This window comes from Oncorhynchus gorbuscha, linkage group LG13, assembly GCF_021184085.1.
Source record: "Oncorhynchus gorbuscha isolate QuinsamMale2020 ecotype Even-year linkage group LG13, OgorEven_v1.0, whole genome shotgun sequence".
Classification (NCBI taxonomy): Eukaryota; Metazoa; Chordata; class Actinopteri; order Salmoniformes; family Salmonidae; genus Oncorhynchus; species Oncorhynchus gorbuscha.
The window spans coordinates 80321402-80334291 of NC_060185.1; the positions used below are offsets into that span (position 1 = coordinate 80321402).

General features: G+C 41.7%; 1 protein-coding gene across 3 annotated transcripts in view; it reads right to left on the reverse strand.

The window, feature by feature from the left end:
* Positions 1-12890, reverse strand: part of LOC123993582 (ecto-NOX disulfide-thiol exchanger 2-like) — a 345502-nt gene that overhangs the window by 50540 nt on the left and 282072 nt on the right. For all 3 annotated transcript variants that reach the window (XM_046295899.1, XM_046295898.1, XM_046295900.1), the window contains one exon: positions 8692-8898. In XM_046295899.1, coding sequence (XP_046151855.1) covers positions 8692-8898 — 207 coding nt within the window. The remainder of the gene's footprint in view (positions 1-8691; positions 8899-12890) is intronic.

Below are 12890 nucleotides of genomic sequence, written 5' to 3' on the forward strand. Positions count from 1 at the left end.
TTAAAAACATTGACAGGTCAGAGAATCAGTCTCAAGATCATTCATCAGTGATTTAAAAATACCAATCGGGACAAGTTCTTCCAGTTTAAAATTATTTTGTAAGGCGTTCCAAGATGATGGCGCAGAGTACATAAAAGCCCTTTTACCAAATTCAGTTCGAACATTTGGAACAGTTAGCAGGATAAAGTCCAGTGAACGAAGAGAGTACCCACCACATTTCTGAACAATAAAAATGTCCAAATAAAAAGGTAGTAAACCCAAAATGTCTTTGTAAATAAAAGTATACCAGTGACTGAGCCTACGAGTGACTAGAGAAGGCCAGCCAACCCTGGTATACAAAGTGCAGTGGTGCGTAAGGGTTTTGCAGTTTAAAATAAATCTCAAAGTGCCATGGTAAAGGGTGTCAATTGATCTCAAACGCTGAGGGGAAGCATTCATATATAAAATATCCCCATAGTCTAGTAAAGGCATAAATGTAGCTGATACTAGCCTCCTGGCTTCAAAAGAAAACAGGCCTTATTCCTAAAATAAAATCCCAATTTCAACTTACATTTTTTTGTAAGTTGTTGAATAAGCAATTTAAAAGAGAGGCCATCATCAATTAAAATTCCAATATATTTATATGAAGTTACAACCTCAATCTCCTTGCCCTGACAGGTAGTAATAGGTGAAAGGTTCAGAGGTCTATTTCTTGCTTTAGAAAACACCATTAGTTTAGTTTTGTCAGTATTGAGGATAAGCTTCAATTGACACAAGGTATGTTGAACAGTATAAAAAGCAGTTTGCAAATACTGGAAAGATTTTCTAAGAGACGAGGCACAACAGTAAATAACAGTATCATCAGCATAAAAATGAAGTTGACATTTTGGACATTTTTGTCTAAATCATTTATATAAATAGTGAATAAGAGAGGACCAAGTACAGAGCCTTGGGGCACACCATTAAAGACAGACAATTTAACAGACATAAGCCCATCAAATTGAGTGCACAGTTCTATCAGACAGATAGTTAGAAAACCATGCAACTGCATGCTCTGAAAGACCTACACTTGACAATCTCTGCCTTAGTATAGCATGATCAACTATATCAAAAGCCTTAGAGAGATCAATAAAAAGTGAGACACAGTGCTGTTTTTATCAAGGGCTTCAGTGATATAATTTAAAACCATCATGGCTGCTGTAATTGTGCTATGCTTCTTTCTGAAGCCCGATTGGTACATTGATAAAATAGAGTTAGTAAATAAAAACTATTTTAGCTGTTCACTCACAAGGGTTTCAAGTATTTTCACCAGGGGTGACAGCTTTGAGATTGGCCTATAATTATTTAAAAGAGTTGGATCTCCCCCTTTTAAAAGTGGTAGGACAAATGCTGATTTCCAGATTTTCATGACATTCCAGGGTTAGATTGAACAGAGATGTAAGTGGTTCAGCTATGAAATCAGCTGCCAGATTTAAAAAGCAGGGATCCAAAAGATCAGGACCTGCAGGCTTTCTCTGATCTAAGGATTTCAGGGCTTTATGTACCACCTGCACTGAGAATGGCAAAGAGCTAAAAGTTTGACCAGCTCTCACTGGTTCATCCACACAGGGTTGTACAGAGACAGAGGACACTTACCAGATGATACAAAGTGCTCATTGAAACAATTCAGCATTTCAGTTTTCATATACAGCAACAGTATCTAAATATGTGAGATACGGACCAAAAACTGGCTTATGATATCAAACAACAGTATAAGTAAGTACTAAAACAGGTACACATGTCAAAATGGGCCATATCCTAATTTAAGTGGCAGGGTTGCTTTTTGCTCAAATTGCAGATTGTGGCCCAAAGTAAGTTAAATGGGGTTTAAACACCCCATATTTCTTGACAAACCCTGTCAAATAATATGTTCAAATCAGGAAGACTGGTCTGAATGGTTGTTTAACTTCAATAAGCAGCATAACAGAATTCACTCTGGTTCCTATTATACAGGCGTAGTATGAATGAAAACAAACGTATCATCAGCATAGCGTCTCGTTCTTCTCCACATTCCTATTTGCCATGTGTGGAACGTCATTCACCTATTTACCTTGTAGCCTATAAACACGGCACAAGAACGCACATTCCTCACGCTTGCCGTTTAACCTACGGGCTAACTCATACAATTATGACTTTCCTGTCAGCAAATGGATTTAAACCTTGGGATCTATTTACATGTCAATTTACCCATGTTATCTCACTTGCCATACCCCAAACTCTTTAATACAATTCCACACTGCATTCTGTCTATGTTGTTCATTCAGTTAAGCCTGTACTCAATTGTTAAGCCTGTACTCAATTGTAAAACTGTTTTACAAATCATCTATACAAACCAGTAAAAGCAGTGGTCCTAGAAAATAATTGAAGTTACCAGCACATTGTCTATACATTAGAATTAGCATTACCGATATTAAGGTTCCCATTTTGGTAAAGAGAAGCCCTTAGCTAAATCTGCAAATAAAAGGAGTCAGTAAACAATTGACCACATCACTAAAGGCCATTCATGCCCCCATGTTGGTACGGTAATAGTTTTAACTTTGTCCCAATTATACTTTTTTTGCCATAATGTGAGAAAGTCAAGTGGGGTAAAGGGAGTGTTTGAGAATAAGAACCTCATTCTGAAGGCATAAAAGCAAATAAATGAACTTGTGCTAATCTAAGGACAACTCCTCTTGATCAGGCTTTCCCAAACTCCGTCCTGCCCCCTGGGGGCAGAAAGAATGCAGACAGTTTTACTTACACATGATGCATTATAACATTATTAATATAACATTATGATTTATGGACAAACTACAGCAACATATTTTGTGTTTTATATTTTTCTAAAGTACAATGACCTGAGAATTAAATCCGGACACATTTCAGTAATGGGGATTTGGTGTGACTACTTAAAGTTAAAACTGGTTTCAGGAGAAACAGCCACTACAAGCACACACATATGCACCAAACAGACGAGCACACACACAAATAATGCATAGGATATTATTGTAGAGGCCAGTGTTAAATGTACTTTGTCGGGCTGTGATATATGTATCTAGTTTGCATATAGAGAGAGATTTAAGATGGCATGTGTCTGGAGTATAAAAGCTTTGATGGAAAAGGAGATAAAAAAAGACCCTGGTGCAACATGACTAGTGGGACTGGTACTGGAGATAACGACTGGACTACCTCTAGGGGGTTAGCACTGGACTACTATTAGCACTGGACTACTAACTACTGGAGGTTAGCACTGGACTACTATTAGCACTGGACTACCTCTAGGGGGTTAGCACTTGACTACTAACTACTGGAGGTTAGCACTGGACTACTAACTACTGGAGGTTAGCACTGGACTACTAACTACTGGAGGTTAGCACTGGACTACTATTAGCACTGGACTACTATTAGCACTGGACTACTAACTACTGGAGGTTAGCACTTGACAACTAACTACTGGAGGTTAGCACTGGACTAACTACTGGAGGTTAGCACTGGACTAATTACTGGAGGTTAGCACTGGACTACTATTAGCACTGGACTACCTCTAGGGGGTTAGCACTGGACTACTAAGTACTGGAGGTTAGCACTGGACTACTAACTACTGGAGGTTAGCACTGGACCATTATTAGTACTGGACTACCTCTAGGGGGTTAGCACTGGACTACTAACTACTGGAGGTTAGCACTGGACTACTAACTACTGGAGGTTAGCACTGGACTACTATTAGCACTGGACTACTAACTACTGGAGGTTAGCACTGGACTACTATTAGCACTGGACTACTAACTACTGGAGGTTAGCACTGGACTACTATTAGCACTGGACTACTATTAGCACTGGACTACTAACTACTGGAGGTTAGCACTGGACTACTAACTACTGGAGGTTAGCACTGGACTACTATTAGCACTGGACTACTAACTACTGGAGGTTAGCACTGGACTACTAACTACTGGAGGTTAGCACTGGACTACTAACTACTGGAGGTTAGCACTGGACTACTAACTACTGGAGGTTAGCACTGGACTACTAACTACTGGAGGTTAGCACTGGACTACTAACTACTGGAGGTTAGCACTGGACTACTAACTACTGGAGGTTAGCACTGGACTACCAACTACTGGAGGTTAGCACTGGACTACCTCAAGGGGGTTAGCACTGGACTACCAACTACTGAAGGTTAGCACTGGACTACTATTAGCACTGGACTACCAACTACTGAAGGTTAGCACTGGACTACTATTAGCACTGGACTACCAACTACTGGAGGTTAGCACTGGACTACCTCAAGGGGGTTAGCACTGGACTACCAACTACTGAAGGTTAGCACTGGACTACTATTAGCACTGGACTACCAACTACTGAAGGTTAGCACTGGACTACTATTAGCACTGGACTACCAACTACTGAAGGTTATCACTGGACTACTATTAGCACTGGACTACCAACTACTGAAGGTTATCACTGGACTACTATTAGCACTGGACTACCAACTACTGGAGATAAGTACTGGACTACCAACGACTGGAGACTAGTACTGGACTACCAACTACTGGAGATTAGTACTGAACTACCAACGACTGGAGATTAGTACTGGACTACCAACGACTGGAGATTAGTACTGGACTACCAACGACTGGAGATTAGTACTGGACTACTATTAGCACTGGACTACTATTAGCACTGGACTACTAACTACTGGAGGTTAGCACTGGACTACTATTAGCACTGGACTACTATTAGCACTGGACTACTAACTACTGGAGGTTAGCACTGGACTACTATTAGCACTGGACTACTAACTACTGGAGGTTAGCACTGGACTACTATTAGCACTGGACTACTATTAGCACTGGACTACTAACTACTGGAGGTTAGCACTGGACTACCTCAAGGGGGTTAGCACTGGACTACCAACTACTGAAGGTTATCACTGGACTACTATTAGCACTGGACTACCAACTACTGAAGGTTAGCACTGGACTACTATTAGCACTGGACTACCAACTACTGGAGATTAGTACTGGACTACCAACGACTGGAGACTAGTAGTGGACTACCAACCACTGGAGATTAGTACTGGACTACCAACGACTGGAGATTAGTACTGGACTACCAACGACTGGAGATTAGTACTGGACTACCAACGACTGGAGATTAGTACTGGACAACCAACGACTGGAGATTAGTACTGGACAACCAACGACTGGAGATTAGTACTGGACTACTATTAGCACTGGACTACTAACTACTGGAGGTTAGCACTGGACTACTATTAGCACTGGACTACTAACTACTGGAGGTTAGCACTGGACTACTATTAGCACTGGACTACCAACTACTGGAGGTTAGCACTGGACTACTATTAGCACTGGACTACCAACTACTGGAGGTTAGCACTGGACTACTATTAGCACTGGACTACCAACTACTGGAGGTTAGCACTGGACTACCTCAAGGGGGTTAGCACTGGACTACCAACTACTGAAGGTTAGCACTGGACTACTATTAGCACTGGACTACCAACTACTGGAGGTTAGCACTGGACTACCTCAAGGGGGTTAGCACTGGACTACCAACTACTGAAGGTTAGCACTGGACTACTATTAGCACTGGACTACCAACTACTGAAGGTTATCACTGGACTACTATTAGCACTGGACTACCAACTACTGAAGGTTAGCACTGGACTACTATTAGCACTGGACTACCAACTACTGGAGATTAGCACTGGACTACCAACGACTGGAGATTAGCACTGGACTACCAACGACTGGAGATTAGTACTGGACTACCAACGACTGGAGATTAGTACTGGACTACCAACGACTGGAGATTAGTACTGGACTACCAACGACTGGAGATTAGTACTGGACTACCAACGACTGGAGATTAGTACTGGACTACCAACGACTGGAGATTAGTACTGGACTACCAACGACTGGAGATTAGTACTGGACTACCAACGACTGGAGATTAGTACTGGACTACCAACGACTGGAGATTAGTACTGGACTACCAACGACTGGAGATTAGTACTGGACTACCAACGACTGGAGATTAGTACTGGACTACGACTGGAGGTTAGTACTGGACTACGACTGGAGGTTAGTACTGGACTACTACTGGAGGTTAGTACTGGACTACTACTGGAGGTTAGTACTGGACTACTACTGGAGGTTAGTACTGGACTGCTACTGGAGGTTAGTACTGGACTGCTACTGGAGATTAGTACTGGACTACTACTGGAGGTTAGTACTGGACTACTACTGGAGGTTAGTACTGGACTACTACTGGAGATTAGTACTGGACTACTACTGGAGATTAGTACTGGACTACTACTGGAGATGAATTTCCTTCATTTAGAACTATTAGGAGAGGGAGGACATTTACTGCACAACACCTCTAGTGGTCTCCTCATTGACCAACATAGTTAAGGTCTGTGACTGAAGAGGGAGGACATTTACTGCACAACACCTGTAGTGGTCTTCTCATTGACCAACATAGTTAACCTGTTCAACCTATGGGGGCGCTATGTCATCATTTGATAAAAAGTCGTGCCCGTTTTAAGCGCAATATTTTGTCACGAAAAGATGCTCGACTATGCATTGAATTGACAGCCTTGGAAAGACAAAACTCTGACGTCTCCAAAACTGAAAAGATATTATCTGTGAGTGCCCCAGAACTAATGCAACAGGCGAAACCAAGATGAAGTTTCATACAGGAAATGCCCCAGATTCTGAAGGCGCTGTGTTCCAATGTCTCCTTATATGGCTGTGAATGCGCCAGGAATGAGCCTGCGGTTTCTGTCTATTCCCCGAGGTGTCTGCAGCAATGTGACGTGTTTGTAGGCATATCATTGGAAGATTGACCATAAGAGGCTACATTTACCTGGTGTCCCGCCCGGTGTCCTGTGTGCGTAATCTGTAAGTCCATGCGCGTTCCATTTCTTCAGAAGAGAAAGTAAAATGCCACGATGGATTTTATCGTCGATAGATATGTGAAAAACACCTTGAGGATTGATTCTAAACATCGGTTTGCCATGTTTCTGTCGATATTATGGAGTTAATTTGGAAAAAGTTCGCGTTTTAATGACTTAATATATATATATTTTCCCCCCCTCCCCAAATGTGATTAACAAAACGGAGCGATTAGTCGACACAAATAATATTTTTTGAAAAAACGGAACATTTGCTATCTAACAGAGTCTCCTCATTGAAAACATCTGAAGTTCTTCAAAGGTAAATTATTTTATTTGAATTATTTTCTGGTTTTTGTGGAAAATGTTGCATGCTGAATGCTAACGCTAAATGGTCGTTAGCCATCAATACTGTAACACAAATGCTTGTTTTGCAATGGTTGAGAAGCATATTTTGAAAATCTGAGATGACAGTGTTGTTAAAAAAAAGGCTAAGCTTGAGAGCAAATAAATTAATTTCATTTCATTTGCGATTTTCATGAATAGTAAACGTTGTGTTATGCTAATCAGCTTGCGGATAGATTTACACAATCCTGGATACAGATTTTTTTCCGTAGCTAAACGTGACGCAGAAAACGGAGCGATTTGTCCTAAACAAATAATCTTTCAGGAAAAACTGAACATTTGCTATCTGAGAGTCTCCTCATTGAAAACATCTGAAGTTCTTCAAAGGTAAATTATTTTATTTGAATGCTTGTCTGTTTTTTTGTGTAAATGTTGCCTGCTGAATGCTAACACTAAATGCTACGCTAAATGCTACGTTAGCTATCAATACTGTTACACAAATGCTTGTTTTGCAATGGTTGAGAAGCATATTTTGAAAATCTGAGATGACAGTGTTGTTAACAAAAGACTAAGCTTGAGAGCAAATAGATTAATTTCATTTCATTTGCGATTTTCATGAATAGTTAACGTTGCGTTATGTTAATGAGCTTGAGGCTGTAGTCACGATACCGGATCCGGGATGGCTCGACGCAAGAAGTTAAGGTCTGTGACTGAAGAGGGAGGACATTTACTGCACAACACCTGTAGTGGTCTTCTCATTGATCAACAGAGTTAAGGTCTGTGACTGAAGAGGGAGGACATTTACTGCACAACACCTCTAGTGGTCTTCTCATTGACTGACATAGTTAACTAAGTTGGTCAATGAGGAGACAACAAGAAGTGTTGTGCAGTAAATGTCCTCCCTCTTCAGTCCCAGACCTAAACTATATTTCTGCTTTTTGTGACACCTCTCTTTGGTTGGAAAATGGCTGAATACTTTCTGTGATTAGTTGCTGACCTAACATAACGATATGTTCTGCTTTCGCCGAAAAGCCTTTTTGAAATCGGACACTGTGGTTGGATTAACGAGAAGTGTATCTTTAAAATGGTGTAAAATACTTGTATGGTTGAGAAATTTTAATTATGAGATTTCTGTTGTTTTTAATTTGGCGCCGTGCAATGTCACTGGCTGTTTGCGAGGTGGGACGCTAGTGTCCCGAACGATCCCAGAGCAGTTAAGGTCTCTGACTGAAGAGGGAGGACATTTATTGCACAACACCTCTCATTGTCTCCTCATTGACTGACATAGTTAAGGTGTCTGACTGGAGACTGGGGCCATTTATTCCACAACACCTCTCATTGACCAACATAGTTAAGGTCTGGGACTGAAGAGTGAAGACATTTATTCCACAATACAGCTTGAAGTTTAATAGAAAACGTATGAAATGTACCAGACAGGAAGAGGGCTCTGTCCACAGTGAACTCTTCGGCAAATCGGATATGGCAGAAGTTCTTCTTGCTCTTTCGAATTGCGATGATCTCCCCCAACTGGCCAAATACCTCCACAATGAGCGCCTCAGTGGAGTTCTCTGGCAGACCACCCACAAACACAGTCTTACAGCCGGGAGGGCGCTCTCTCATGGCCGGAAAGGGAAGGTCTGTAGATGAGAAGAGAGAGGCATCAATACAGAAAACTACCCGTAAACTTGGACACTATGAATGATAAAGTATTAATTTGACCTGAGTTTAAAGGCGTTAGTTATCGTTTTTTTCTAACAATGTCCAGAATCTCCTGGCCAGCATCTCCTAGTTAACGTCCCCATGCTTTTGAATGCACTGCCAACTGATAATCTGTTTGCACTAGCACTTCTAAAAACTAGCCAGATTATTACAAGTGTTGCTAACTAATCAGTTACTTTATTTAATGATAATTACAAAATAAGCAAAATCCCAAAAAGTGACCCAACCAAGTCACACTGCTTCTTGACACAATGACCGCTTAACCTGGAAGCCAGCCGCACCAATGTGTCGGAGGAAACACCGGACACCTGGCGACCGTGCCAGCGGCCGGCCCACCACAGGAGTCGCAAGAGCAAGACCTCAGTGCACACGCCTATCATTTCAATAGATTGCTAGAAGATGCATATCATTCTAGTGGGAGAAGGCTCGGACTTTCTGACTAGCGAATTGAAAAGTAACCTAGTTAATTTAAGTGGAACAAGGATCCGGCTGAAAATAACTAAGCGGCTGTATAGACAAGAGCCGGCGCTAGTGGTAAAGACTGCATTTATTTGGCCATTTATTTTGTATAACAGACATGCTTTTGTTATAGGTTATGTCATCTCCAAACCAGACACTGTTGATCTGAGCCTTGCTGAAGAAAAACCACATTAGTATCAGACTTTCAGCTGTCACAGATGTACCTCTCCTGACTTTAGTCTATAGTCGTAAGCCGTAATCTTACCACTCAAACGCGTCCAATATCTGCAGTGATGCTCGTGGCAACGTTTCAGTATAGTTTTAGTTTTTCAAACAGGTTTGTTAATTATTTTATTTCAGTTTACTAAATAGTTCATGATTAGTTTTCATTACAGTTTACTATAATAACCTTGGTTCACATGCCACCTACAAACTGGGTCCCATAAATCAATCAGAACCGCATTAAAGAAGCAGTTAAATACTCAGTTTGAATTTACAACACAATATAAAACTAGTGTTTCTACAGTGAAAAAAATAATGTGAAATTGATTCATACATTTAGTAGTACTGTTATCATAATGCAATGTGCAGGCTGTAATTTATGTTATACAATATCCATCTGATTAATTCAGAGGCTTCATGCTGGGAAAATCTATTAAAGTATTATTTGAAAAATTACATTTGGAAATATCTCCCATGACCAACGAGTAGCAATAATGACGAAAACATACAGCAATATGCTTGGATAACTTTTCTATTGATATCTAATGTTAATGTGAAAACTATTGTGGGATAAACACAAATGCATCTTCTTAGCCAAAAGCTGGTTGATTCTCTCATGTGAATGGTTCATTGCTTGAGAGACCTGATTAATTGAACGCAGATGAGAGTTTACTGAACCATACACGGGGCTCGACTGCTCTGGACAGAACTAATCACCAGGGCCAGTATTCATAACCCATCCCAGAGTAGGAGTGCTGATCTAGGATCAGTTTGCCCTTTTAGATATGGACAGGGGGAGACCTGATCCTAGATCTGCATTCCTACTCTGAGATGCCTCTGCCCTCCTAGGGATCTATGGCAGAGCCTTGTGGTGCAAGAGCAAGGCCTCTTATGTTAAAACGTCAGTGATATGAAGTTTGTTTTAAAGCTCAGCTCTTCCAGAGGTCCAGACCTGTGCCACTGTTGTTCAGCTAAAGTCCTTCGACATTTAGCCGATGGCTGTATGATCTGAAAGTCAGCTTTTAAAACCAAATGTGCATGTATTTTCTAGGTTCAGTGGGGGTGGTCTCTATACTACAGAAAGAGTATGAACGGTGGGAGTGACACTGGAGAACGCAAAATGTGGTGGCTACTTGTCAACAAGGAGATAGAGCCGATCAGAATCTTCAGCACCATGGATAGAGGCAACATTGGTATCCTGGGAGCTGATGTTCAGCACCACAGGACAACAGACAAACAGTAACTTAATGACAATAGAGCTCTCCATTCTTTCCTCGAAATCTCCGCGAAACAAGACAATAACCGTCATCCTGTACAGCCCACTCTGCTTGCTGGGACAAACACACACCTATACTTATGTTAAGATCCATCAGTGTTTTCCACTTGCACCGGCTGTTGTCTATACAACCAATTACAGACTCATTTTCAGCCTTAAATTAAACTAGACAACCTTTCAATTTGCTAGTCAGAAAAGGTCTGCTAGTACACTCTGCGCCTAGAATGAACAATATGCATCTTCTAGTGATCTATTGATAGGACAGGCGCCTGTCAGTCACAAAGTGAGCGATGACAGGGAAAGACTGCTGGTTTGACAGTCTGCTATCTTTCCCGCCTCTCGGTACCTGTGTGTGTGTGTGCGCTGTGTACATTGTCGTTGCAGTCAAATTTCTACTCGGATGGAGAGAGCATGAATTTGCACGTCCCATATAACGTTGAGTCAAAATCCACTTAGCCTATTGTTTTCTAGAACATTATTTTTTTTTGTGTGCAGGATCCGATAATAATGAAGGCCCGCCGGCCCAGGACCAGTAAAAACGTGTCGGTCGGGCAAGTGGATCTTGTCAGTCAATGGCCCGACAGTACATTTTCAACGCATCTTCGCATTCCAGTTCAATATTTACCTGCTCTGTCGCCAACCATTGAAGACCACAAGCGTAAATGCCATGCTATTTGTATTTGAGCAATATGATTGGCCGTTCATTCAAGCACCACCACGCTTCCACGAGTTACAACTTCTGGAGCAGTACATAGTTGATGACTTCACACAGCATACACCAGCTGCCCAGAGCAAAAAGAAGCACCCATCAATCTACTCGCTGAGCTGATTTCTTTTAGAGAAAGTAATGTACAATATTAAACCTTCAATAGTGAACATACTAGCAATATGCTGGCTACTGTTGAGCTACAAAAAGACAGCTAGCATTGGTCTTGGCTAGCCTACTGTTGCCAGTCAATATGTCTTTTGGAACGTTTGTTTGGAGGGACGCAGGAGAAAAAAGAAAAGCAGGAGAAGGAAAATAAGGAAAGAGGGGGCTAGATAGACGTGAATTGAACGGCTCAAAGCGAGAGAAAGACAGAGTCGAGCGAGAGAAAAGGGGAGTGAAAGAGTCGAGCGAGAGAAAGGGGGAGTGAAAGAATAGAGTGAGAGAAAGAGAGAGAGCAACTGCAGGTGTAATTCAGATCAAGGTCAGTGTGAGGGGCAGTATGGTGTCAGGGTAGCCTGGAGGTCCTGCTCCCTGTGATGGCCACCATATGCAGCCTGTTGACCTGCTGTCCTGGAGATGACAGGGCCACTGACTCACCAGGCTCCTTTAACCCACACACGCCCCTGGACCACACACAACCATACAGGTGAAGGGCAGAAAAAAAGATGACATGGCTTGGATCTCTATGAAAATAAGAGAAAACAGACCCTTCAGCTCTGACCTTTATTTTATTCTCTATATTCCTTTCTTTTTTTATTTTCCTAGTAGATGTAATCTATTTTCTCTCATCACTTATATCACTGCCCAATAGGCATATTTTCTAATCTACCTCGAATACTCTGTTTCATTGTCTTCAGGTTGAGGTCTAAAAGACCCCCTCTTCCTCCTGGCCCCCCACTAGTCTTCTAAACATCATCCTCATGGTGCTGTGACTGCCGCAGTGGAGTTGACTATTCTCAACAGTCACAATGATTCACTAACTAATGGCTGAGCAGATGTCTTTCTATTTGGCAAACAGAAAGGGACAGAGGCTCATCAAGGAGCCCTGTGATAACTTTAATCTGGAGAATAAATAGGCTTCCTCTGAATTAGGGCTTTAAAGATATCCCTCCTTGAAGAGACTGCCTTTCATGAGGAACATAAAAGTGATAGCGAGAAAATGAATAGAAAGACAGGGAGCGGACAGAGGGGAATAAGAGAAAGAGAGGGGGAAGAGAGGGAGCAGACTCAGAGGAGACAGAAAG